Consider the following 26,584-nt stretch of genomic DNA (forward strand, 5'->3'; position numbering starts at 1 on the left):
CGGGGGCAGTAATTCTTATCGAAACTATGAAGGAAAGCCTTTAAAGTTTCTCAATTTTAAAGTTCCAAAAAACCCTCCATTTTCAGCAGACTGACAAGCTTTCCTCAAATTAAGCTCAAGAATCCCCTAAAATACACAGAGAACTGTCAAAGGAAATAAGCCAGGCAGGAAGAGAATACTCACTCGCTCTTTGGATCCCAACGTTTTGACACTGATAACAGGCACACCTTTAGATTTATCCATCACCACAGTCCGCTCAGTTCCTCGGCTTCCTATAGGAAGAGAGGAGTCAGGTGAGAAGGGACACCTCCTATTGAGAGAAAAGTACTCAACTTCAAGGAAAACAAATGTAGTTTGTGTTGCCCATTAACCACACCAGCCAGGAACAGAAGCCAGGGTGCAATCTCTCATACCCACTGGTCAGCTACCTGACTTTGTGGCTCGAGAGCGCTCTGAAGAGCCAGGTTTCTGATCATCCTGGTCTTCACTCTTCTCTCCACTCCCGTCTTCACCCTTTTTAGCATCATCTTTTCTGTCAGCCTTCTCTTCCCTCTTGAGGTTGGCAGATCTATAAATGGCATGCAGATACAGATACGTGTGAGATGAAACACTGGGGGACCAATCCAGCGAAGACTCCTGCAATGAATACCGAGTGAGGATGGGGCTGCCTCACAGGCATCCACAGGTTGCAGAACACGTAGCCTAGGAGAGGAACTTGACATCTCTAAGGACTGGCAGGAAAATCCTCCAACAAGTGCACAGAAGGCAAGGGGGCAAAAGCCTCACAGCCTTTCCCACCCGTGGAAAAGTGAGGATCGAGACATGAAGAGAAAGGTTATCTTGTCCATAATCCCCGCGAGAAGACTCATACCTGTCAGTATTGCTAGATTTTTCTTTTTTCCCCTCCCCTTCTCTTCTCTCAGAGCTTTTCTTCCCGGCAGGTTCATTTTTCGCCTAAAAAAAGAGAATCAGGTAGAAGTATTACCTTATTTCCTAACGTGGTCAGATCCCAGGAGGAAAATGGCCCCTTACTTTTTCCACTGAGATCATCTTTCCATGGAGCTCTGTTTTGTGCAGGTGGTTAATGCATTTTGTGGCCTCTTCTGCTGTGGACATGGTAACGAAGCCATAGCAGCGAGCTCCAGGACTCCGGGCATTGGTCACAACTTTGGCGCCCACCACCTTGAAGGAAAACACACAAGTACAGTTCAGATATGAAGACCCCACACAGACCCCAACTGTGGTTCATGCTAGTTTACCCCACCCCTCAGAGACACTGAGAACAGGTGGACAAGTGGCAGGTAAAGGCTATGGAGGGTAATGCTATGGCCTGACTGCTCCTACTCCATCCTGGCTGTTTCTCTAGAGGACTAGGATGACAGCAAGGTGGAGAGAGGAGTGAAGCAGAAGGTAGTGCCCTGTCAGAATTCCGTTAATAATGTAAGCCTTGAAAGGTATGTTTCTAAATATGCAGTCAGTCAGGTGGGCAGTGAAGTAGGAAGACACACCTACAGAAGGAGAGGGACATAGGACAGGTTTACAAAGAGCACTCTGGAACGCAGAGCCCACTCTACTCACAAAACAAAATTTAAGGAGATGTTTAAGGTGCTACAGATATCCTAGATGCTAGATGTACATGGTAGATGCTAGTTAACTGGCCCAACCACAGCAGCAAGCCGATGCTGGGGACACCCTTTAATGGCAGAAGGCCCACAGCTCAGAAGTGGTCCCACTGAAGCCAGGAGCAGTGGCTGGTATTCGTCTTCATTTTGCCACATGGAGTCTTAGCTGCAAAGGAAGGCTTCCAAGGGGCCTGGTCCCCTATTCAAGCTGCAGTAAGTCTGCAGTGTACCCAAGACACTGCAGGTTCCAGACGGAAACCTCCCTGCAGAGAGCAGATGTCTGCTCTGATGGCCACTGCAGAATCAAGAGAAGGGCCCTACCCTGAGTTACAGAGGCCAGGGTTTTGTGAGTTTCTATGAGAAGCAAGGTTAGTTTTAAGTTTTAAGTTAAATCAAGTTTAGTTTTCCTTGTTAGTTCCTCAACATCAACAGCCAAGGTAAACGATATTGGTTTTCTCCATTATCATTTTTTAATCCTGGGAACGAAGGCCCAAGGTCTGTGCTAAGTGTGACTTGTCAAAAACTGATTGAGGTTAGGGTGCGGCAGCTTATCTGGAGAAGAGTCCAAGAAGCACTGGGAGGAAGGGGGAGGTGGAAAAAGGAGGAAGGAAAGGCAGCACTCAATGTGTGTGTGTGTGTGTGTGTGTGTGTATTGAGGGGGCTGCCCACCTGGGCATCATGCTCACCCTTTCCATGCCAAGGGAGAGAGGGAGACAAGCAGGTGTGGCAGAGTAGACACAGCCAGAAGTAGCCAGGATGAGGCGAAAACAGGGAGCAAGACAGGGCTCCTGCAACTCTGTGAGCCCCACATATGGAAATGAGGCTCCCATGGGACCAGCAACTTGTCCAGGTGTGGCAGAGCTGGGGCCTAAGGCTGCCCATAGGGGTCGGGTCCACAGGCCGTAAATTGTTCGTAAAATTTCTCTACAGCTTCACGGTGTTCTGTAATCACCACCATCTCAGAAGAATGCAGACTGCACTTTTACCTGGAACTCCCCACACCACAGTCTTCCCTTCCTGAGTTTAAGGCTGGAAGCCAGAGACACAGACTCAGGAAGCTATCAAACGACCTGGTGGCTTGGGGGACAGGGAAGCACGAGAAATACAAAGTGGATGTGGGCTCTGGGAACTCCTGCTGGCCTACATCTCTTTCAGTGGGGGTGGACCCACCACAGGCCTATACACCTGCGAGTTCAAAGAACTGCAAGGTGTTCCAAGTTCTCACTGCCAGGGGCAATGATCTGCCACATAGAGGCCATACTGCATGAGCTCACAAGTCTCCTCCCTGGTCTTACCTTCCCGTATTTGCTGAAAAGATTCTTCAAATCTGCAGCTCTGGTGGTAGAAGAAAGTCCACTAACCCAGAAATTCCTTCCACAACTGCTGCGACCTATTTCAAAAGAAAGTTCCAGTCAAAAACAAGATACAGACAAAATCCTGTGTCTTAAGTATCTTAGAGTCATTCCAAACCAGACACTCTCCCTACTTGCTCTAGAGGCCAGCAGTACAGACACGGCTGGGGCTGGAGGCCAGCCTGCTGTCCTGACACAGGTTCTGGAGTTGCCCACGGGGTGGACAGAACCGATGGCAACGTCCCTTACTATGACTGGTCAGGGGCCATTGGGCCCGTGGCTGGGGTAGCCATCAGCTACCAGATGGCATCACCCATCCCAGTGAGGTGACTCTGGAATGCAAGACAGGAGCTGTCACGGTGGAACCTGAGATACAAACGGTCCCCAGTTTCTGGCCTTCTTTGAACACCAATTAAGGATGAGTCTGGCACAACCAGCAAAACTACTTCTCAATCGGAAAATTAATAAAGGGCTGTTGATAAATCTGCCATACCAGGGACCCACCAAGCCCCAGTATGTGAAACTCGAAGCATTTTCTCCATCTGCATGTGTCACTGTTTCCAAGAAGTTCACAAATCAGAGGGAAAGTCAGATGGAGGAGCTCACAGGACTCTGACAAAATCAAGTGTCCCAATCAACTCAAAGTGACAATTCCGCCCTGCAACCCAGAACCCACAGAGGGAGGAAGCAGGTGGCCAGAGTGGAGAAAGGCTTCGAGACAGGCTCACAGGCCTGTGAGGTATAAATGGGTGTGTGGCTGGGCTACAGCCAACTAGAACCATCGCTCCCGGGGGGTGCCACCCTGCTGACTTACCCTTCTCCTCTTTGGAAAGCTTTTTTGTATCCGAGTCATCTTCGACAGAACTAGAGACAAAAGACAATGTCACTCCAGAAGGAAGAAGCAGAGAGGAAACTAACTCAAAATTATAAAATATGTGCTGAGGTTGCATACCTACCCGAAATTTAGTTCTGAAATAAGTGATACCCCTACAAACGTGTATTGGAAATCTGACCTAACCATAAGATTTCAGACCCACAGGAGTTAATTAATTCTGCTGGGCTAAAGATAATTAGGAAGAATTAAAGAAAACAACCATGATAGGTTGAGAAAAGAAAAAAAGATTATGTAATCAGCTTAAAATAAACAAAGAGAAATCAAACATTCTTTAGAGATAAACTACAATTGCATCAGTCTGGCTGGCCAATTGCAGAAAAACAGCTCATGTGTGTCATTAAACGACCAATGAAAAGGAGATAGCGTCTGGTCTAAAACTGAGAAAAAACAAACCTCATTTTCTGATCAGCGCCCTCACTGGCTGAGGACTCTTTAGGAGCCGGAGGGACTTCATTACAAGCTTCAAAAGCAAACTTCTTCACGTCTTCTTTGCTATCCCCGGGGTCCGGGCTTGAGGCTTCCGGGGGCGCTTCCGCGGCCTCCTCGCTACAGGCTTCCGTGTGCTCTGAGGCTTTACTACTCTGCTCAATTGGCTTCTCTAGCCCTACAGGCTCACAGTCCGTCCTCTCGTCATCGCCTGTCTGCTCCACGGGCTCCCTTTTCACTACCGCTAACAGGGTGTCTGCCTTGCTCGACTGAGCGTGTGCTGTTGACTCGTTGGCCAAATCTAAATCACCCTCCTCCGGATGGGCGCTGTCAAAAAGGTCCTCTTCCTCCGCAAGTTTTCTGTCTGGCCCCACGCTACTTGTTTCCTGTGCAAATGGCTGCTCCAGCTCGGAACCTTCTTCTTTTACTGGCTCAGATTTACAAGTTTCCCCCAAAATGTCGAGTATTTTCTCATTTTCTACGGATTTAACAGGAATAGAATGGCACAAGGTTTAATTACCAGGGAAATAAAGCAATCACAAATGCGGAACTGGCACGGCGGCCACACTAACACGAAGAGAACTGCTAGCTACACAGAGATTGGAAAACCCGCGGGTACACAAACTTAACACTGGTTACACTACCTGCACTCCGACCGACTGCTAGAGTAAGCCTCTATGCTACATGGAAGAGAAAAGCATCCCAGAGATTTATTTAACCCCCAACACCTTCTGGCTGATTCTTGACAGTCTTCATTCTGTCGGCGTGTATATATGACTCTTCCAAATTTAGCTTCCAAAGTCCAAGTTGCTTAACTCAGTGTATCACCATTCACTGAACAGAGCTCAATTTCCAAATTTCTTTGAATTTCTTTTAACAGAACAGTCCGACATGAAAACCAGAATCTCTTCCATCGGTGCTCTGAGATATTTGTAGTCCAGAAAGTGAATAGTATTTGTTTGGAATTCTTATGAAGAAACCTTTTCTTCTTCTGGAATCCAGTTATGTCTCAATGTTTTAAAAGGTGTCTCCCTACCACTGCCTGCACTGCCTGAATTAAAAACCACAAAATTAACACACTGCCCCATATCACAAGATCTGCTTTGTGGGGTACAGAGGTATTGGCTTTTGAGAGGCAACCAAACTCTCTTACATCTGTTTAAGTGCTATGTTCATTTAAAAAGGCATGAGATAGTCTCATCTCACCAATATGCTTTACAAAATGAGAAATCAGCCACTTTCACAGATCTGGTGATATGGCTGGGTTTCCAATCTCTATGATCCTGGTACGTTCTGGATTGTAAACCTTTAAAACAATGTATACTAGAGTAAGGTAACTTTTTAAAATTAAAGATTCCAAATTAGAGAAGGAAGAAAATTAGAATGACTCCAAACCCTGATGCCAAGTTTTTCATTTAACAGTACCTGGCTCCATGGATGGCTCTTCGATTTCCTGCAACAAAAAACATAAAATAAAATTGTGCCAGATGGATGAAACCTAGAATTTATTCACACCCCAAAGTGTAGTAACTAAGAAGGGAATTTTTAAAAACACAGACAAGGAGTCTCACAAATGCAACAGGTGGAGAAGCCTGATTTTACCAGGCAAGAGCCTGCTGGAGAGCTGCCACCCCACTTAATCCACCTTAGTCCCAAGCCCCACGTCCCAGGTTGATCCCAGGGGGACTGCTGTCCATCATTACACTCGTCTGTTTCTGCATCTCCCAGCGCGTGGCAACCGTATCATGTTTAATGGTGATGAACCTGTCACTTGCTGTCTGTCCTTCTAAATTGTCTTATATGCCTGGAGAACAGTGCTTTCATTTTTCTACATTGAGTTTCTAAAAGAATGCCTAACACATATCAGGAAATTGTTTTGCACATAGTTAACATAGCATTAGTTTCCAAAAACTCAAAAGATGGAGGGAAAGAAGGCACGGGTGGCTTGACCCCTGTTCTTACTTTGCACAGTGGTCTTACTGTCCCCGCCCACTTGGTCAATCAAAGCCCTACAGTATAACACATGCCTCCTTATCTCTTCCAACCACCCACCCACCAACCAGGCCAGCTTCAATTCCTCAACAACCCCTAGGAGCCCCCATTGCTGCTGCTAAGTCACTTCAGTCATGTCTGACTCCATGTGATCCCATAGATGGCAGCCCACCAGGCTCCCCCATCCCTGGGATTCTCCAGGCAAGAACACTGGAGTGGGTTGCCATTTCCTTCTCCAATGTGTGAAAGTGAAAAGTGAAAGTGAAGTGGCTCAGTTGTGTCTGACTCTTAGCGACCCCATGGACCGCAGCCTACCAGGTTCCGCCATCCATGGGATTTTCCAGGCAAGAGTACTGGAGTGGGGTGTCATTGCCTTCTCCACACACCATCGCTACTCCTCACCAACAACACAGTTTGGTTTTACTACCCCTATTCCAACCTCCCTGCTAAAGAGGCTCATCTGCACCTCTTTCCAAAGCAGGCCAAGTCCTACACATGCCTCAGCATTTAGTGCATGGACCACCTCCTCACAGAGAGACTGCCCAACTATAGGAAGGGATTTTCTCTCAGTGTGGAATGTGGTTCCTAGAACCTACATTCCCTCTGCACAAGTGACAATATTCTGGAACTCTAGCACACATTGCTAAGCACTGTCTAGGTTTCAGGCAGAAATTCTATCTTACATACACATATATTAACCAATCATCTGACACAGCCCTAGCAGGATGGTTCTATTAGTATCATCCTTCTTTTCCCAGATTAGGAGACAGGCACACTGTGGTTGACAAATTCGCTCAAGGACACACAGCAGAGCCAAGATCTGAGCAACGAGTGTGAGAATTGTGTCTGTATCAGTTAGGTCTCTACGGATCGTTCTGTTTACACAGGGAGGATGGCAACCAGCCTCTCTCCTCATGCATCTGAGACAGCTCAGATGTGTAAGTGCTCAGTGTGTAAGTTATATGCACATGAATGGTTTGCACAGTCCACTGGGCACTGACCTGCCATTCTTGGGAGCCCTAGGAAACAGGTCATTTTCATTGACAGTTTCATTTGTAATCAATTTTTTTTTTCATTTCATGCTGGGAATTAAAGATTCTGCACTGAAGGAACCAACCATTTTAGGCAGAATGGTTCTCTTAACTTTCCCTAGACAGAAATGTATACATTCTCATTGTCTCTGAGAGGGGCTATGTGTACTGTCCTGACCAGACAATATACACAGGAGTCTCTGAACTGAGGAGACACTCAAGAAGATGACAGGCCCCACTCCTCCTTTCCTTTCTGAGTCAGGAACAGGTTGTGTCTCTTCAGCTGAGGAGACATAAACTCTGGAGAGACCTCAGCTGGGTTTCACCAAGATTCCTTGGTATTTACACCCTCCTGGAGGCTGGCTTCTGGGTCACTGATAACACACCCAGCCCCTGCCTGGCAGAAGTGAACGAAGATCTTGTCTGAAAGATAGTTTCCAATTAATCAGCACAGGTGACGTTATTTAAACAAAAAACAAGGACTGGAATAAGCTGAGTGTATTTTCATTTCCTCACAAAACTTTCTCCTGAAAATCAGATACTCAGGTTTATTCCAAGTTTATACCTTCAAAGGATGACAGGAAAAGTAAAAGGAAACTCAAGATCCACATTTATGCAAACTACACCTGAAAGTCAGTGCACATCTCATTTGTTCTCATCTAACATTTAACTTTTACATAGGTGGCAGTCAAACAGCCAAGATGCTATAGTCATCAAGAGAAATCTATGTACTTTCTGAGAAGTTTCCAAATGGAGAACCAGAAACCCTGAGAATCCACCTTTCCCAGCTGTGATGTCAGTGTTGGGCCTTCCTCACCCTCCTGCACCCTCATCTGAGCCCAAGTCATCTCTCCTGGGGAGGGGTTGCTCCCCCTTGCATCTCATTTCTCACCTGAGTATTTCTGCTGCAGAGGAGGCCCTCCAGGACAGATCCCACAGGCTGTCCTCCTAGCCATCATATTAACAAGAGTCTCCCAAATGGCCTGGGTCTTAGTTGCAGGGATCCACAGTTCTGGTGGGGGAGCCGAGACAAGCCCTTTTCACTAACACATTCTATTCGGGGAAAGATGAAACCAAAGCCCCCTCTACGGAGGCCAAAAAAGGAAACAGACCTTCCGGTGACTTTTAGTTGGGACTGCCACATGATATCGGAAGTAGTCTCCAAAAACTGTAGTCTAACCTTTGATTCTAAAATTATTGAGACATACAATTTACCTGTAATACAGTGAAGTCAGGTGATAAAGTGTCTAAATTGTTTATACTTTCTTTGTCCTCTACCTGTAAAACAAATGGAGAACAAAACTCATGACATTAATAATAAGGTAATGTAACAGTACATCCATACAATGAAAAGTTACAGCCGTGAAAAGTCACATAAGGTGACATTCTAAACAGAGCACGAATCAAAACAGCATTACATTGTGACTCCACCTCAACTGGAGAAATGTTGTACATAAACATATACCTGCAGACAGTCTAGGAGACTCACTTAAATGGTATCAGTGAGGGTTCTCAAAACACAAATCAAACAAAGAACAATAGTGTAAGTCAAGCAAAAAAGTACAGCTGGGTAGTATATACGTTCTCCCAGTAGACCAGAACACCAGGGTTGGGGCTGTCTTTCAGGAACAATGTCTAGAATCATGTTGCAGAGGGGATTCTTAGACTTCATGGCCAACATGACTTCCTGAAGCCTGGATGCCTCCACCACTGGGACTGCTGCCTCTGGGGCGGCTATGGCCCGCGTGGGAATGGCATCTCTGGGACACCCCCTCCTAGCATCATCAACTTTCAAACTGAATGTGGGGACAGAAGCACAGGATTGGCAAAGCCCAGGTGACCCATCACTGCCCTACCTGCAGGGGAAGAATCACTGGTATGCCGAGTTTCTATTCTTAGAGCTGGGCTCTGTCCAGTGAGGCAAGGGATTCCTCAACACAGAAAGGGGGGGTCATAAAATCATTGTTGTGTGGCCCAATAAATTAGACTGTTTGCTATCAAGTCCAGAATGTTAGTTTATTTTTTGGGGGAAGGATATTTTTCAAATATTTTATCAGCATGTACTGTTATTACCTTTACATGACTACAACCTTGCACCACTCCTTCCTTCCCCTGACACAATCATCTCAGGACATTCTATGCATGCTCCTAAGAGCATGGGCACACACTCGTGTCAAAGACCATCTCCCCTTCTTCTGTCTACCTAATTAACAGCACATTATCCTGGTTCCTACCTTACTTTTGCATCCATCTTGGAGATTATCATTTTAGTTCACACAAAGAAGCTTAGTTCACTGATATGGTATACAGGAGTAGTCACTGTATTACTGAAGTCATAATAAAAGTCTTAGTAGCAAGAACCCTACTGTGTTTGCTATACACTAGGCACTGCTCTAAACTGAGGTCAAGGGCCAGATAGTAAATATTTTAGGCTTTGTAAGCCAGACAGTCTGTCATAACTACCCTACTCTGTGATTGTTCTCAGAAGTCAGCCACAGACAATTGTCACAAATAAGTGTGGCTGTGTTCCAAAAACTCTTTGGCCAGCTTGATGACTTCTGCTTCAAGTTAGCAATAAACATTCATCTACTTAGACTTCCTCAAATCTATTTTTGCAAATGAGGCTCAGAGAGGTTAAGTGAATTATCCAAGGTCACAGAGCAAGTTAAGTGACCAACCTCTAGTCAATGCTGTTACTGCTTAAACAACTGGTTCCACTAAACCATAGTTATTTAACCTTTACTGACAGACATTTAGGAGTTTTCAGGCTTTTGTTACTGAATATATTATCTTCTAATCACAGGGAATGAAACAGCCTTAAAGAAGCAGCCACTAAGGAAGGGTTTCACAGTCTCATGTTTTTGGTGTTCCTTCTTAGGAAGCTAGTGACAGACTGATCAAAAGATAAACAACTGCATACCCTATCTGTGTCCAAATAACCCCCGCCACCACCACCCCCACCACCCCCCAACCCCTGGCACAGCCATTCAAAGATGACAACCTGCTACTGTGAAGGGTACTGAGGATCAGTTCCAAAAGAAATGCAAACACATTTCAAGGAATCTCATATGTGGATGGATGGACTGGCAGAGCACATGGTCTCCTTCCTCCCATAGCACTCAGGAGACGTTCCGTAAAAGAACTCTGGAGGCTATGAAAATGAGGTGCCACCTAGGACCAACCCCTAGAAATTCCTACAAAGAAGTCTCCTGGTTTCTATTTTTCATTGCCTTTTCTGTCTATCTGAGAAATATTCATCCTCACGGAAATAACATAATCCACTAAATTAACAGGACTGACACAATGTGGTGTATGAGTTGTATATGAACTCTGGAATTACCCTGGCCTTCATTCTTATTCTCATATGAGCTTTGTGCTGCCTGGAGATTTTTTTTTTACCCTTTTACTCGCTGATTTCCCCAACTGGAAAATGGGTATAATAGCATCTATATATATATATCAAACTGTGGTTAAAAGGATGAAAGGAAATAATGATTAATGTTTCCTGGCAGACAGACTTCAATAAATAATATTCACCACAATTGCATCATACCCTGGATTCCTTCCTAACACACAAAAAGCTAAGCATTTAAAAACAAGGTCAAAGTTACACGTGCACCCCAATGTTCATCACAGCACTGTTTATAATAGCCAGGACATGGAAGCAACCTAGATGCCCATCAGCAGACGAATGGATAAGGAAGCTGTGGTACATATACACCATGGAATATTACTCAGCCATTAAAAAGAATTCATTTGAATCAGTTCTAATGAGATGGATGAAACTGAAGCCTATTATACAGAGTGAAGTAAGCCAGAAAGATAAAGACTATTACAGTATACTAACACATATATATGGAATTTAGAAAGACGGTAATGATAACCCTATATGCAAAACAGAAAAAGAGACACAGATGTACAGAACAGACTTTTGGACTCTGTGGGAAAAGGCTAGGGTGGGATGTTTCAAGAGAACAGCATCGAAACATGTATATTATCTATAGTGAAACAGATCACCAGCCCAGGTTGGATGCATGAGACAAGTGCTCAGGCCTGGTGCACTGGGAAGACTCAGAGGGATTGGGTAGAGAGGGAGGTAGGAGGGGGGATCGGGATGGGGAATACATGTAAATCCATGGCTGATTCATGTCAATGTATGACAAAACCCACTACAATATTGTAAAGTAATTAGCATCCAATTAATAAAAATAAATGAAAAAAAATAAAGTAAAAAAATAAAAAATAAAAACAAGGTCAAAGTTAGCATTAAAGATTGACTAGGAGAGTACCAGAGAAGGCAATGGCACCCCACTCCAGTACTGGAAATTTTCCACCCTGGAAAATCCCATGGACGGAGGGGCCTGGTAGGCTGCAGACCATGGGGTCGCTAAGAGTCGGACACGACTGAGCAACTTCACTTTCAGTTTTCACTTTCATGCATTGGAGGAGGAAATGGCAACCCACTTCAGTGTTCTTGCCTGGAGAATCCCAGGGACGGGGGAGCCTGGTGGGCTGCCGTCCGTGGGCTCACACAGAGTCGGACATGACTGAGGTGACTTAGCAGGAGATGACAGCAAAAAACTAACTTTCAAGCTGCTTTGGTATTTTCAAGGAATCACAGTTGTCACACCACAGAGCAATCTCCTATAATAAGAAGGCTAGACTAGTGTCCTCAAGATGCTTAATGCTATTCAAATGGAGAGCAGATACAATTACTCCTCACAAGACACCATTTTCAATGAAGCAAAGTGTGCTTTTCAAACTCATCTAATTTTTTACATGTGAATGGATGAGTCAAACATGTACTGAAATGGCATTAAAAGAACATAATTCCAAATATAAAGCTTATCATTTGTTAGGCTATTTGAGGAATTATTACATCTAGGATACATCCTCGAGACCCTGCCAAGGTACCTACAGCATGTTCTTGAAGTTGCTCCGGAAGCTCTTGCATCTCCTCTTCTACTAGCTCTCTACTGTCAGACAGGGACTCCTGGAGGTTATCGTCATCTTCCACACAGTCTGCAATGCTCCCATTATCAATCTCTGCTTCATCCAACACACTGATATCCATCATGTCGATGACCTGTAAGTTCTCCAAACTGGTCTCAACATCCTCCTGTGACAAAGAAAAATACAAGCATCAGATGATGGTCACTGGTCCATACATGGAGCTGATCAGTGACGAGGTTCACATACCTGTCCATCCCCAGAATTTTCCTCTAGCCCATTATCTTCCAAACTCTCTTCTTCTGGCTTGCGGCCTGAAGGAATAATTTATGGCATGAGATCAATGATGTGCATTTTCCAGAAGTGACAACTTTCATTTTTATACGCCTTAAGCACTGAAGAAAGATAACAACCTAAAACACCCATGGCACTTCTCCATTTAGAAACACAGTAATCCAGGAATGGTAGGGCCAATCTACCCCCTAGTAGAAGTTGTTGTTGTTGTTCAGTTGCTAAGTCGTATCTGACTCTTTGGCACCCCATGGACTACAGCACGCCAATCTCCCCCATCCTTCACTATCTCCTGGAGTTTGTTCAAACACATCCACTGAGTCAGTGATGCTATCTAACCATCTCATCCTCTGCCATCCTCTTTTCCTCTTGACCTCAATTTTTCCCAAATCAATCATTTCCAATGAGTCAGCTCAGTGCATCAGGTGGCCAAAATATCAGAGCTGGCACTGGAGCTGGCACTTCTGGAGCTCAGAAGTGGTTCTGCTCTTATCAACTGGAAGTTTGAGGAGCTGGAAATGGATTCTTAATAAGGTGGAGGCAACCAGACCTTTTCCAGGCCTGCCCTTCTTGTTAAATGGCTTTGGTTATGGGGAGCATAGTATCTCATATAAACATGCTGCTGTGGGGAATTCCCCGGCACTCCAGTGGTTAGCATTCTGTGCTTTCACTGCCTATGGCTCAGGTTCAAAACCTGGTCAGGGAACTAAGATCCCACAAACTGCATGGCAAAAAACAAACAAAACCAAAACAAACAAAAAACACACAAAAATCAAAACAAACAAACAAAAAAACCAACAAAGTGCTGTTTTTAGTTAAGGAATGTGAAATGTGTTTTCCCAGAGACAATTACAAATAATGAAAACACAGAAAAACAAAAAGAAAGTAAACGCCTTTCAGAATTTACCATCTAGAGTGAGCCATGGAGCTGTCATACAGTGGGGTATGGATATCCTCCCATATTGTGCTACGTACGGACATATACGCTGGTTTTGAAAATGGTACTGCCATTTTATAATCTTTGCATTTAGTATTTTGTGAACAGGTTTATATATTCCTTCATAGCATTATATGGAGATATCATCATTTTCCCCCAAAGTGAAGATCAATTTTTTAAGGTCATTAAGTATTTTTCAAGTAATATAAAAGAACTAGACATTAATCCACCTATATTTAATGATTAATCTTATAAATGTACATAGAATGTGTAAAATGTGTGTGGGGGGGAGTGAAAAAGCTCAACCCTAATCATTTATACCATAATTTAGACTTGAGAATTTTCTTATACTATATGTACTTGATTTTTCCATATTCTATATTTCACTCATGTTTTCAGAAATATTTTATTTAGGAACACAGAGAATTGTGACACTAATACTAGCATACAATACATTATGTACAAATAGTCTTGGTAGCTGGCTGGGAATCTCAGTACCACTGTATAATATTCCTATGGCAAAACGCACCTTAAACTTTCAAAAATATCTGGAACTCAACCCAGTGGTCTTTATAAATATGCTAGGAAGATACACCAAGATTTCCACAGACTCGTACCATTCTAGATTACGCACATTGGCTTTTGCCCAGTTCCAGTGAGTTAGTAGGAAAAAATCTAAGCAGACTACCAGAAACTTGCCACCCTTTCTACTGTTTTTCTCCCTTTCACAAGAAGGCAGCAGGTTTTCATCAGGCAGATCCAGATCTCACTATAAGCAGGACGCACAGGTACACTGCAGCCTGAATCCCTTCCAGGGGAGAATTCTCCCAGGTAAGAAATGCCCTAACAAGCAATGTCAAGAGAATGTGCAGTCCTAAGAACATCCAGTCTTCAATATGGAAAACACATCCCCATCGGGATGCTTACAAACAATCACTATTTGGGGAAAGATACCCTACTTTCCAAAGATGAAAAACAATGTGTCTCAATGAATCCGAAATTAATGTGAATGAGAAATATCACTGTGGCAAAAACTAAAGCAACTGTTTTTGGTACTACTAAGAGAAAAGGTACCCCTCAAATTCTTCCTCCAAAGAGTAAAAAGGCCTCCCACATTTGCAATCTCCAAACCAAAGGACTGCATGGTTTTTGTCTTCATAACCTTCTCTCAGCCACAACCTTCTCTTCTGTTGGGATTACCCACCAGCACCCTGTGTGGCTGGGTGGATGTGGGCAGGTGATTTTTCAAAATTTGTTTGATTACACAAATACATTCATACATACAACTCAGCAGTGGCCACAGGACTGGAAAAGGTCAGTTTTCATTCCAATCCCTAAGAAAGGCAATGCCAAAGAATGCTCAAACTACCACACAATTGCACTAATCTCACACACTAGCAAAGTAATGTTCAAAATTCTCCAAGTCAGGCTTCAACAATACGTGAACTGTGAACTTCCAGATGTTCAAGCTGGTTTTAAAAAAGGCAGAGGAACCAGAGATCAAATTGCCAACATCTGCTGGATCATAGAAAAGCAGGAGAATTCCAGGAAAACATCTATTTCTGTTTTATTAACTATGTGAAAGCCTTTGACTGTGTGGATCACAATAAACTGTGGAAAATTCTTCAAGAGATGGGGAATACCAGACTACTTGACCTGCCTTTTGAGAAATCTGTATGCAGGTCAGGAAGCAACAGTTAGAACTGGACATGGAACAACAGACTGGTTCCAAATAGGAAAAGGAGTACGTCAAGGCTGTATATTGTCACCCTGCTTATTTAACTTATATGCAGAGTACATCGTGAGAAATGCTGGGCTGGAGGAAGCACAAGCTGGAATCAAGACTGCTGGGAGAAATACCAATAACCTCAGATATGCAGATGACACCACCCTTATGGCAGAAAGTGAAGAACTAAAGAGCATCTTGATCAAAGTGAAAGAGGAGAGTGAGAAAGTTTGCTTAAAGCTCAACATTCAGAAAGCTAAGATCATGGCATCTGGTCCTGTCACTTCATGGCAAATAGATGGAGAAACAGTGGAAACAGCGGCAGACTTTATTTTTTTGGGCTCCAAAATCACTGCAGATGGTGACTGCAGCCATGAAATAAAAAGATGCTTACTCCTTGGAAAAAAAGTTATGACCAACCTAGACAGCATATTAAAAAGCAGAGACATTACTTTGCCAACAAAGGTCCATCTAGTCAAGGCTATGGTTTTTCCAGTAGTCATGTATGGATGTTAGAGTTGGACTATAAAGAAAGCTGAGCGCCAAAGAATTGATGCTTTTGAACTGTGGTGTTGGAGAAGACTCTTGAGAGTCCCTTGGACTGCAAGGGGATCCAACCAATCCATTTAAAGGAAATCAGTCCTGAATATTCATTGGAAGGACTGATGTTGAAGCTGAAACTCCAATACGTTGGCCACCTGATGTGAAGAGCTGACTCATTTGAAAAGATCCTGATGCTGGGAAAGATTGAAGGCAGGAGAAGGGGATGACAGGATGAGATGGTTGGATGGCATCACTGACTCATGGACATGAGTTTGAGTAAACTCCAGGAGTTGATGATGGACAGGGAGGCCTGGCGTGCTGCAGTCCATGGGGTCGCAAAGAGTCAGACACGACTGAGCAATTGAACTGAACTGAACTCATTAAAAGATTCATACCACTTCATGGTAAATTTTAGTTTACTAATAAAAGATCTACCCTCATAAGTACATGACAAAGTTATTCTCCCTTGTCTCCGTTGTACTTCTAAGAGGTAACCATTGATAGCAGTTTGGTGGTCCTTGAAACCACTTTCTTTCGGATTTACACACATACCATTCAAATGGAAATGAACTTGTTATGTATGGAATCATATTGTATATACATTGTTACTCTATAAAGGCCTTGGAAAATAGCCTTGCCCTATACATTGATTCAGCCCCATCATTTATTTCATGCTATAGCGTTCCTTAGTTTAGTCACCCCTGCCCCGGAAAGCAGCTTTGTTAATTTACCATTTCCAATGACTTCCCATTTCCTCACCCCCTGGCCAATGTGGGATATTTAGAATTATGTAAATTTTTACCAGTGTAATAGGCAAAAAGTATTATCTCTTTCTTTTATTTGCTTCCCTTCAAGGAAATTTATTTTGAATATAGGCCTTGTTTGTTTTCCTTTCATCTGTGACCTGCCTATTCATCATTTCTGTCCTTTCTCTACTGGATTGTCTATTTTTCTTTATTAGTTTGTAGGACTATTTAATGCTTTCTAGATATTAGTGTATTGCAGTATTTTCTCCCAATTGTATCTATTTATGGTATGTTTTATTAAGAAACACTTAAAACTTTAAAACTTTCAAGTAGCTAAATTTATTTTTCTTCATAGTTTCTTTTAAAAAAAATTTTGGCTGCACTGCACAGAATATGGTACCCTCCCCACAGACACAATTACAAACTTTTCTGTGGAGAAACCCAACCAATACCCTTAAGTCACTTGCACAAACTGTCAGGATGTGCCCCTAGGAGGGAAACAGAAAAATCATACTTCCAGTGGTATTTCTGAGAAAAGTGTATAATTTGAACCTAATCATGCGAGGAACCCCCCCCCCCAAAACCTCCCAATAAAACCCGAATTGAAAAATAGGTTTCAAAATAGATGGTCTGTACTTTTCAAAAAAAAAAAAAAAAATGGTACTGTCACAAACACAAAGTCTTGGGAAGTGTTGCAGATTAAAGGACATCAAGAAGACATGATAACTGAAGACAATGCAAGACCCTAGTTTTTTTTCTCTTTTGAGTTATGAAGAACATTATTGGAATAAATGACCAAATCTAAATAAGACTAGAAAACAGTATTATATCAATTTCTTGATTTTGATAACTACATATATAGTTATGCAATGTTCTTGTCTTTAGAAAATACTATAGAATGTAGGGGCAAAGGGGCACACGTACTTGTAACTTATTCTCAAGTAGTTCAGCAGAAAAGGAAAACGATATATATTACACTTATTTTATCCTTTTCTTTCTCTCTCCATCTCTCTCTCTGTCCTCCCTCTCTCCGTTGAGAAAGAAAAGGTTAAAACAAATGTAAAAATGACAACATCTGGGGAATCTGGTTGAGGATTTATGAGAATTTCTTGTATTATTCTTGCATCATTTCTAAGCATGAAATTATGTCTCTTAAAAAAAGATATACTGTACATTCATGTTCAAATTCTTTTATGGATCTACACTTTCATTTATTTTAGCTAATAATATAGGAGCTGAATAATATGAGTTGTATTAACATTTTAGATGAATTTTTAATTTTGTATGTGCCAATTTTTCTCCCAAAATAGCTGTATCATTTTACATATTCTACAGCAGTAGGTGGAAGTAGGTATGGAAGTTTGTTTTTCTATATCTTTTAAACATTTGTTTTCTAGTATTTCAAATCACTTTAATTTTCATTTCTTTGTTAGCTAATGATAAGCAATTTTTGATGTGGTCATTGGCCATTTATTTATATTTTCTTGTGAAGAATCTATTCAAAATTTTGCCAATTATTAAAATGTATTTGATAGTTATTTTTAAAAAAGAAAGAAGAGATATCATGTCAAAAGAAACAAAAACAACCCAATAACCCAGTGGCTTAGAGGTAAAGAATCCGCCTGCAATGCAGGAGATGTAAGAGATAAGGGTTTGATCACTGAGTCAGGAATACACCCTGGAGGAGGGCACGGCAACCCACTTCAGTAATCCTGCCTGGAGAATCCCATGGACAGAGGAGCTTGGCGGGCTGCAGTCCACAGGTCACAAAGAGTCGAACACGAGTGAAGCGACTTAGCATGCATGCTTGCAACACAGAATCAGGCAATAGTTTAAAAAGTAAACATGCTGACTTTGCTCTTCTAGATAAATTACTTTGCTACTAATTATTTTAAGAGTCTAAAAGAGTTAAACAAAGTACTGGTGTAAAACTACCTTGGAGAAATGCTGAAATTACCTGAGGTATTCTTTCTAGTCTGCCTGCCAGTGCAGGAGACCGGGGTTTGATCCCTGGGTGGGGAAGATCCCCTGGAGAAGAGAATGACTACCCACTCCAGTATTCTTGCCTGGGAAATCCCATGGACAGAGAAGCCTGGCCAGTCACGGTCCATGGGGTTGCACTGATCAACTAACACTTCCAGTTTTCATGCTTTCCAGGACTCTGATTAAAACAACCAGATTTCAAACAATTTTGAATTTGTTCAAACAGGGCAGGGAAAAAAAAAAAACCTCTATTTTCAGCTAAAATCTTAACTGCAAAATATAATTACTCCAAGCTAAGACACCAGACACAAAAGAGTTTGTATTGGAAATTCTCTGGCAGTCCTGTGGTTAGAATTCCATGTTCTCACTACTGAGGGCTTGGGTTCAATCCCTGGTCAGGGAACTAAGATTCCCACAAGTGGCATGCACCTGCCCAACTTTATATTGAATGGTTCTAGATGAAGTTTTAAAACAGGCAAAACTAATCATCTATGGTCAAAATCATCACTTTTTTTTCCCCCTGAGGGACAGGTAGGTAGTATGATTGATTGGGCAAGGAAGGGCACAAGAAATTTAATAGAAATCCCATATTGGAACTTCTCTGGTGGTCCAGAGGCTAACATGCCATGCTCCCAATGCAGGTTCAATCGTTGGCCAGATAACTAGATCCTACATGCTGCAACTAAGACCGGTACAGCCAAATAAATAAATAATATATATTTTTTAAAAATCCACATTTTGATCCCTACTTACTTCACATCATATGCAAAAATAAATTCCAAATGAACTCAAAATAAAACGATAAATACTACTCCACAATGCAGACTTTTTAAAAAGCAATTTTAAAGCAAAGGACAGTCTTTCAATATACGAGAAAAAATCTAGGAGCCTGGACAGCTCCTAAAATAGGAGCCTAGATAGCTCAGTAGGTAGAATATCAGACTTTTAATCTGAGGGTCCAGGGTTCAAGTTCCTGTTCAGGCGTGCTGTCCTCTATTTTGGGGCTTCCCGGATAGCTCAGTTGGTAAAGAATTGACCTGCAATGCAGGAGACCCCAGTTCAACTCCTGGGTCAGGAAGATTCACTGGAGAAGGGATAGGCTACACACTCCAGTATTCTTGGGCTTCCCTTATGGCTCAACTGGTAAAGAATCACCTGCAGTGAGGGAGACCTGGGTTTGATCCCTGGGTTGGGAAGATGCCCTGGAGAAGGGAAAGGCTACCCACTCCAGTATTCTGGCCTAGAGAATTCCATGGACTGTATGGAGTCGCAAAGAGTCAGACACGACTGAGCAACTTTCATAAAATCTAGAACCCACATAGGTTGATTGTATTGCCTGTATTAAAGATAAAAATTTTAAAGACCAAAACACCACAAAGTAGTTGAGTCAAATAACAAACTGGGAAAAAACAATTGTGACATTTTATAGAGAGAAAGCACTATCAAAAGTCAGTAAGACTAACAACCCAGCAGAAAAATGGGCAGCAGGCATGAAAAAGCAATTCAGAAGATACAGGCAGTCAGTTATCAGAAACTGTTTAACCTGTGAAGAAATATAAATAAAAACTTTAGCTGTGGAGAAATTCATACAATGAGATACTTCTATATACAGGCAACATTTTTAAAAAGACATAACATTCAGCATTAAGTGAGAATTTAAAGAAACAGGCACCCTCTGCAATTCCCTGATGTTGCTAGTTATTAACCAGTACAGCCTGTTGAACTATTTGTTAAGAACTATTTTTAAAATAAAATGCACATATTTTTTGACCCAAGAATTCTACTTCTCTAGTTAACAAAAACATATTCCTTCAGCAGAGTTAATTCTGGTTCACGGCCATGCTGAAAACTGGAACAAATAGTCTAGTAGTAAGACTGAGGAGCTCAACTGTGGTACAGTCATACGAAGAATGATTATTCACTGTTAAAAAAAATGAGGTTTTTATTTTCAGCACTATTGAAAATGCCCTTTACAGGCTAAGTAAAAAAAGTACAGAACACTGTGTGCGGTAGGAACAATTTTTTAAGGAAAGACAAAGGTACACAGGTGTGTGAACATCCTTCTGTATTTGTTTTTAGGTGACTTTAGACACACGGAAGTCTGGGAAAATATGCCCATAATCTTAATAATGGATTGCCTCCTTTATTTAATGCCTGTGTTCCTAAAAACTTTTAACACAAGAATTTCTTTTTCTGTTCAAGAGAAAAAGAAAGCAAAAAAGGAGCTCCACAGGCTCTATTTCTCCCCTGCCCCATAATAGTCTATCTCTGTTGATATTTTTCCCCTTAATGTATTTATTTTTAATTGAAGGATAATTACAATATTGCGTTCTCTATTGATTTTTTAAGTACTCTGCTTTGGAAAAAACATTGACTTGGGCAAAATGAAAAATGCATGATGAACTGTGGACCACACAGTGACTTCATTTCAAAGTGAGGTCACTGACTGCTCTTCTACCAGAGCTAATACACCACACAGCCTGGTCGACACTGGTGCCTGCCTCTCAGACATTTCACACCCAGTCTTCACCGCTGGCCAGGTGAAGGTATTTTATTTTGTTTTGGGGCCTGAGCAACAAAACCTCCAATTACCAAGAGAACTTTCAGGATAGCCCAAATGACCAGTTTTAGCTGATTCTTTCCTAAAACAGTAGTTGGATGTCACTGAATTCAATTAGGAAGTAATTCATGAGCAAATACTAAGTAGGAAAACAAGGAAGACGCAGCTTCTGTCCTCAACAACCTGAAATTCAAGCCGGAGCAGTGCAGAGGACCTAAGGAGAGAAGACTTGCTACTGGTGAGATCAGAAGTTGTCTCGTGATGAACTAGGACTCGAATCCAGACAGATGGGGAAGAGGAGTGGATGGAGTAAACCACAGGTTTGGGACCTAATTGCAGGTGGATGTAATAGAGGAACGTGGGGGGGGGGGTGGGGAGCGTGAAGGGACCATCTGGGGCAATGGTGAGGGTCTTTAATGCCATGTGGAACCTGGTTTTTATGCGGTAGACAGTTTTTGAAAGCAGCATCTGTAAAAGTGATGACTCTGTTTTTGCCCAGGTGGTATTTAAAAGGGAAGTTATTTTCCACAAGTCAGAGCAATAGGAGACTCAAGTAATCCTAAACACTCTCTACCTCAAGAAGGTTAAGACTCTGGATAAGCAACAGCTGCCGAGAAACCTACAGAAGAAAATAAGTAAAGGTGTCAGTACCTCTTCTGTGCCAAGACTTCCCAAATCCCATGGAAACAAAAATACAATGGAGAGATCTTGAAAAAAAAAAATGCACACCTTCATTCAAGGTCCATCAAAGATTCACAGGGCAGTCCACAGGCACATTAGCAGAGGAAGCCAGTTTGAAAGAAGTTCCTAACATCACCCTCCATACCTTTGCTGGATCTCTTTGATGTCTTCTTATTTCCTTCAGAGGTAATTTCAATTTCATCAGGATTACCTCCCTCATCTTCAATTGCCTAAAGGGAAGGCAAAAGAAAAGTTCACCCAAAAAGGCAGCATGCAGACTTGACTTTCACAGAAGCTTCAGGGGCTGATCTGGAAAGGGCCTCTCCCCACTCATTCAGCCCTTCTTTCTGTTGCAGCAAGGGCCCCAGAGGTAGACTGATTCTACCGTACCTTGGCTGCCTGGTCTTAGGCAGGCTTACTTAATTGTTCCGAGTTTGTTTTTCACTCTGGCATGAGGGACTAATTAAAGTTCTTACCCTGGAAAGCTGTCAGGAGAATTCCTATTAGCCAAGAAAAGCAAGCACTCATCGAACAGTCAGCTTATTTTTAGAATTATCACCACAATCTGATTGACCCTATTCCTGGGCCAAATTACCTATGACATTACTCAACACTGTACTGTTCAACTCTCTCCCTGATCCCTTTTCAACACCTGCACTAGCACCATCTGGACAGAATAAGGACGTGGCATGGGATGGGACACAGACTACTTCATCCCTCACTCATCTCTCTGACGGATTCCTAAGGTCTAGTTCTCAACCACCAGGGAACCTGCTTCATTGAACAGAGAATTATAAGGATCTCTTGACAAGTCCTGCCTGTCATCCCAAGAGCCTGTCCTTCACTTGACTAGCTCCCACTTATGCTCAGCACTGTGTAGGCCACCAAGGAGGCACTCAGAGGAGGGGAAAAAAAAAAACCCACAAAACAATCAATCAAAAGAACATGGACCAAGCCTGTCAATGCTGATATCCTCAGACACCAGGCTTCACAATCAGGTTTTTGAAAACCCTTTCTCTACTGCATAGTCCTGGGAGCCCACGTTCTGTTTAAATCCATTTCAAATGTGGTTCTATTTGTAAATAGTTTCAGAAGTCTCAAAGATTCTCAGGAGTATTCTAGCTTGGTAAAGTCTAAGTTCAGAATGAGGTTTGGGGGCTCCACATCTAACCTGTACCAAGAAAAAGAAAATCTCTCCCTTCTCTCTGAAGCTAGAGCCAGAAAGATTTGAAGTTATGTCCTGGCCTGAGTGAGTGAAGTTGCTCAGTCGTGTCCAACTCTTTGCAACCCTGTGGACTGTAGCCTACCAGGCTCCTCCATCCGTGGGATTTTCCAGGCAAGGGTACTGGAGTGTGTTGTCATTTCCTTCTGCAGGAGGAGGGCTCAAACAAAAAGTCCCTACCCTCTTTCTGGAGACAAAAGATTCTGGACCACCAGCAGAAGAATACAACAACTACCCCAGACAGGTGGACCAGTCCGCTCCTCACGTCATCTCGTCCAGGTGTAGTGTTTACAGGGTTGTCCCTGGGGGGACTATAGGCTATGAGTCATCCTTACAGGCCTTGCCAAATTACACTTTGTGTGTTGTCACCTCCACCTTCCCCTCTTTTGTTCTTCCTAAAAGAATAAATTAACAAACAAACCAAAGAAGGGACAAAACAATAGGTGACAGAAGTAGAAGAGAAGAACTCCAGTACTTCCAGACTTGCTCGGGTAAGGTGGCAGATGGGTATATACGCCAATGGTGTTTGTGTATTTTGAGCACATCCCTAAGAAACTGAAGAGGAGAGTAAGAAGGAACAGATTTTTCCCCTCAGAGATGCTGGTGGAAGATCACAGCAGCTTCAACCAACAGCCTCACAGGAAGGTTCAATGCCACCCTATCAACATCAAAGGCTTGTGGACTATCTGGGAATAATGGCTAAAGCCTCCCACCCCCACCAATTTCCCTTTACTGACAGGAAGCCCTAAGGCTAGTAACACCATGGATCACAGGTCCCTGGGTACCAACTCTCCTCTCCTTGCATCTTCCTCATGTAAACACTTCTGTGGGTGAACTGCCTGCCCTGTCTGCTTAGAGGGAGTTAGTGTCTATAGTGAAAGACACACACACTCAAGTTACAAAGGCACTACTGACTCAGAGCAAGTAACTCACCACTCTCCAGCCTGTTTCCTTATCTGGATAATAGGAAATAATCCCCACTTCCTCTAAACAGCAATTAATAAACAAAAACCGATCCTCTGTTGTTTGGGAGGCAGGAGAGGGTGGAATGAGTCACAGACTGCACTGCTTGGGGGGTGGGGTGGGGGGCGGAGGATAGGTGACAAGGCTTAGTTAGAGATCACAGAGAAGTCCAAAGACAGTGAAAGAAGCCACCAGAATCACACAGAACAGGGAAAGTAGAAAAGCACACTTAACTCTCTGCTTTTGGAACGCATCCCTCAGAACCCCCCAAGGCAGGGATCAGGAACACCCAGATTGCAAATACCACACAGTGCGCACAGAGAGAAAAGTTCATTGTGACAGCAATTGCACTTTGAATGTTTATATGCTACAGGTAGCATGCCAAGCATATTTTGGGCCATCTTCCTTAACTCTTAACGACTAAGAATTAATATTTTCCTCTTTTGGTCACAAGGAGAAACAGACCCAGAGAGGGTTAAAATGTCTTTCACGCTCAAGATCGGGTCAAGAGACTGGCAGAGCCCTTAGGTTCTGAAGTCTAACTGTAAGTTTCATTTCCGGTCTTTATTACAACCATCACTTTTCCTGCCAGGCTGAGTCCCCGAGCCATTCCCCCTCAATCCCGCTCCCAATACCTTCTTGATAAGGTTACTTCGTAAACTACCCCCCTATTCTAGACTTCTAGGCCCTAACGGATCAAGCAGCATCTCTCTCCCCAGAGGAGGCCCCCGCAACCAGCACACGATCAGAAAATCGCCCGGCCTGGGTTCAAATCTCGACCTCCCCTCCCCAGCCGAGTCCCCTGACTCGGGAGGAGCGAGGATTTCAGGTTCCGCGTCCACTCTCGGGATGGATACGACCCGAGGGATGAAAGCAGCCGAGGGAAGCCCTAAAAAGCAGGGGCTGATGCGAATAACACAAGCTCTCGGCCGATGTCACCCGCCACCTCAAACTTCCCCCGTTCGCGTCGAGATTTTCTTGTTCTTGCCTTGATGCAGCGCTGGGCTTTGAACTTGGGCCCGCCGGGGATCGGCGATGCCGCTCGGGCCTGAGAGAAGCGGGAAGAGGTCCTGGGCAGGCCGCAAACGGGACCGGGGGGGCGGGACCCGAGGCCAGGAGGCCCCTTGTCGCGGCCGCTAGGGTTCCCCGGCCCACCTCCTACCCACCCCCAGGGTCCCAGCTCTACCTTTCTAAGTCGCTCCATCAAAGCGCTCTTGTTGCCGCTCGAGTCCAGGTTCCGTTTCTTCAGCTCCGCCCGCAGATCGATCACCCTAAGGTCGGTGAGGCGCCGCGTCCCGATCTCCGACGAGGCGGAGCTCAGAACCGCTGCGCCCACCGCACCAGAATCGCCTAAGCCGGACAGAGACTCCGCCATTCTAGGGGCCCTGGCTCTGCCGATCACTTCGCACAGAACTGGGCCGGATTTACCACAGCTCCCAGGACGAACTTGCGCCGCCTGTGAGGGAACCGTTCCGACTGCTTCGGCGCTACTCTCTTCTGCGCAGGCGTACCCGGCGGGGGTTCAACGCCCGGTGCCGCTTCTGCTCATGCGTAGTGAGAGCCCTGTGAGTGAAGTACAGGGCGCTTTACGTCTCGCCGGCCTCCCGCCGCGAACTGCCGAGACGCATGCGTATAGCAGTTATAGCGCCTGCGCGCTGTTGCCGAGGGCCTGCGGTTGGTCGACGCGCGAGCGACCGACTGCGGCTAAGAATGCCTATTCGGGAGGCGCGCGTGCGCAGCCGGAAAAGGGGGCGGGAGGAAGCGAGTGCGTTTTCCTCTCTGGCGGCGCCATTTTGTGCTCAGAGCCGCTACAGCCGCCGGCGGTGTGGGAAATAGTTGGCGGGGACAGCACACCCGGGATGGCGGAGACTCTGGCAGGGTCCAGCGACTCGGGTTCTGGCACGGCCGCTGTCGTCTCGGGCGTCTCAGAGGTCGGGACGCGGCGACTCAGCGACCTGAGGGTGATCGACCTGCGGGCGGAGCTGAAGAAGCGGAACCTGGACACGGGCGGCAACAAGAGCGTCCTGATGGAGCGGCTCAAGAAGGTGAGGCGACCCGGGGCCCTGGGGTGCCGCCAGAGACCAAGTAACGCCCCCCTGCGGGCCTGTCACTGCGACTCCCTAGTGCGAGGCGCCCCCGGCCTGCATCTCTCGTTGTAAACTCCGGTCCGAACTGTCAGGAACCACGGGTCGGCTGTGTGACCTTGGCCCGACACCGCCCCTCTCTGCGCCTTGTTGCCTGCTTCCATTCAGTCATCTCAGTATTCTGAAAGCCCGTCTTAGTCGTAAGGTAGCCCCTGGACTTTTCCCAGGATTGTGTGACCTTGGACAGGTGCTGTCCCCTCTCAGCGCCTCAGTTTCCTCCCCTACGGAGCGGATGATTGAAGAACCTTTGCCATTGCCCGGGAAGGGGAGATGTGCCCGTTTTTGCCCCCAGGACGTATGCGTTCACCGTGCCCTGCACCTGGCGGCTTCTCTCCCAGGTCTCCATCTGGCTGGTGCTTTGTTGTCATTTTGGGGTCTGTCTTGAGATGTCGTCTCTGCGCCCCCCCCCCACCCCAAGTGAAGACTTGCTCCGAGTCCATGACTTCCTGTATCGCACCATTCATTGTCCCACTTCGCAGCCTTGAACACAAAATTGGGTATGGCGGGTGGTCATCTCTCA

The 26,584-nt window shown here is 44.3% G+C and overlaps 2 protein-coding genes and 1 non-coding gene across 6 annotated transcripts in view; 2 read left to right on the top strand and 1 right to left on the bottom strand.

Annotated features, from left to right (window-relative positions):
* The window catches only part of SAFB (scaffold attachment factor B), a 60,295-nt gene extending 34,882 nt beyond the window's left edge, over positions 1 to 25,413 (bottom strand). For 2 of the 4 annotated variants that reach the window (XM_043911845.1, XM_043911842.1), the window contains exons 1-13: positions 25,107 to 25,413; positions 21,881 to 21,965; positions 12,518 to 12,582; positions 12,237 to 12,437; positions 8,534 to 8,596; positions 5,721 to 5,748; positions 4,263 to 4,773; positions 3,789 to 3,838; positions 2,918 to 3,012; positions 1,033 to 1,182; positions 872 to 954; positions 429 to 568; positions 184 to 272 (exon numbers count right to left, since the gene is read on the bottom strand). In XM_043911845.1, coding sequence (XP_043767780.1) covers positions 184 to 272; positions 429 to 568; positions 872 to 954; positions 1,033 to 1,182; positions 2,918 to 3,012; positions 3,789 to 3,838; positions 4,263 to 4,773; positions 5,721 to 5,748; positions 8,534 to 8,596; positions 12,237 to 12,437; positions 12,518 to 12,582; positions 21,881 to 21,965; positions 25,107 to 25,295 — 1,749 coding nt within the window. In that variant the 5' untranslated portion in view covers positions 25,296 to 25,413. The remainder of the gene's footprint in view (positions 1 to 183; positions 273 to 428; positions 569 to 871; positions 955 to 1,032; positions 1,183 to 2,917; positions 3,013 to 3,788; positions 3,839 to 4,262; positions 4,774 to 5,720; positions 5,749 to 8,533; positions 8,597 to 12,236; positions 12,438 to 12,517; positions 12,583 to 21,880; positions 21,966 to 25,106) is intronic. The other 2 variants (XM_043911843.1, XM_043911844.1) reach the window with 2 other exon arrangements.
* Positions 19,406 to 19,478, top strand: TRNAK-UUU. Its single transcript has one exon. It is a non-coding gene; the product is annotated as a tRNA-Lys (tRNA).
* Positions 25,414 to 25,683: 270 nt separating the features above from the next.
* The window catches only part of SAFB2 (scaffold attachment factor B2), a 29,841-nt gene continuing 28,940 nt past the window's right edge, over positions 25,684 to 26,584 (top strand). Inside the window, exon 1 of the mRNA XM_043911851.1 lies at positions 25,684 to 25,965. Coding sequence (XP_043767786.1) covers positions 25,780 to 25,965 — 186 coding nt within the window. The 5' untranslated portion in view covers positions 25,684 to 25,779. The remainder of the gene's footprint in view (positions 25,966 to 26,584) is intronic.

Source organism: Cervus elaphus, chromosome 9 (assembly GCF_910594005.1).
Source record: "Cervus elaphus chromosome 9, mCerEla1.1, whole genome shotgun sequence".
NCBI classification, from domain to species: Eukaryota; Metazoa; Chordata; class Mammalia; order Artiodactyla; family Cervidae; genus Cervus; species Cervus elaphus.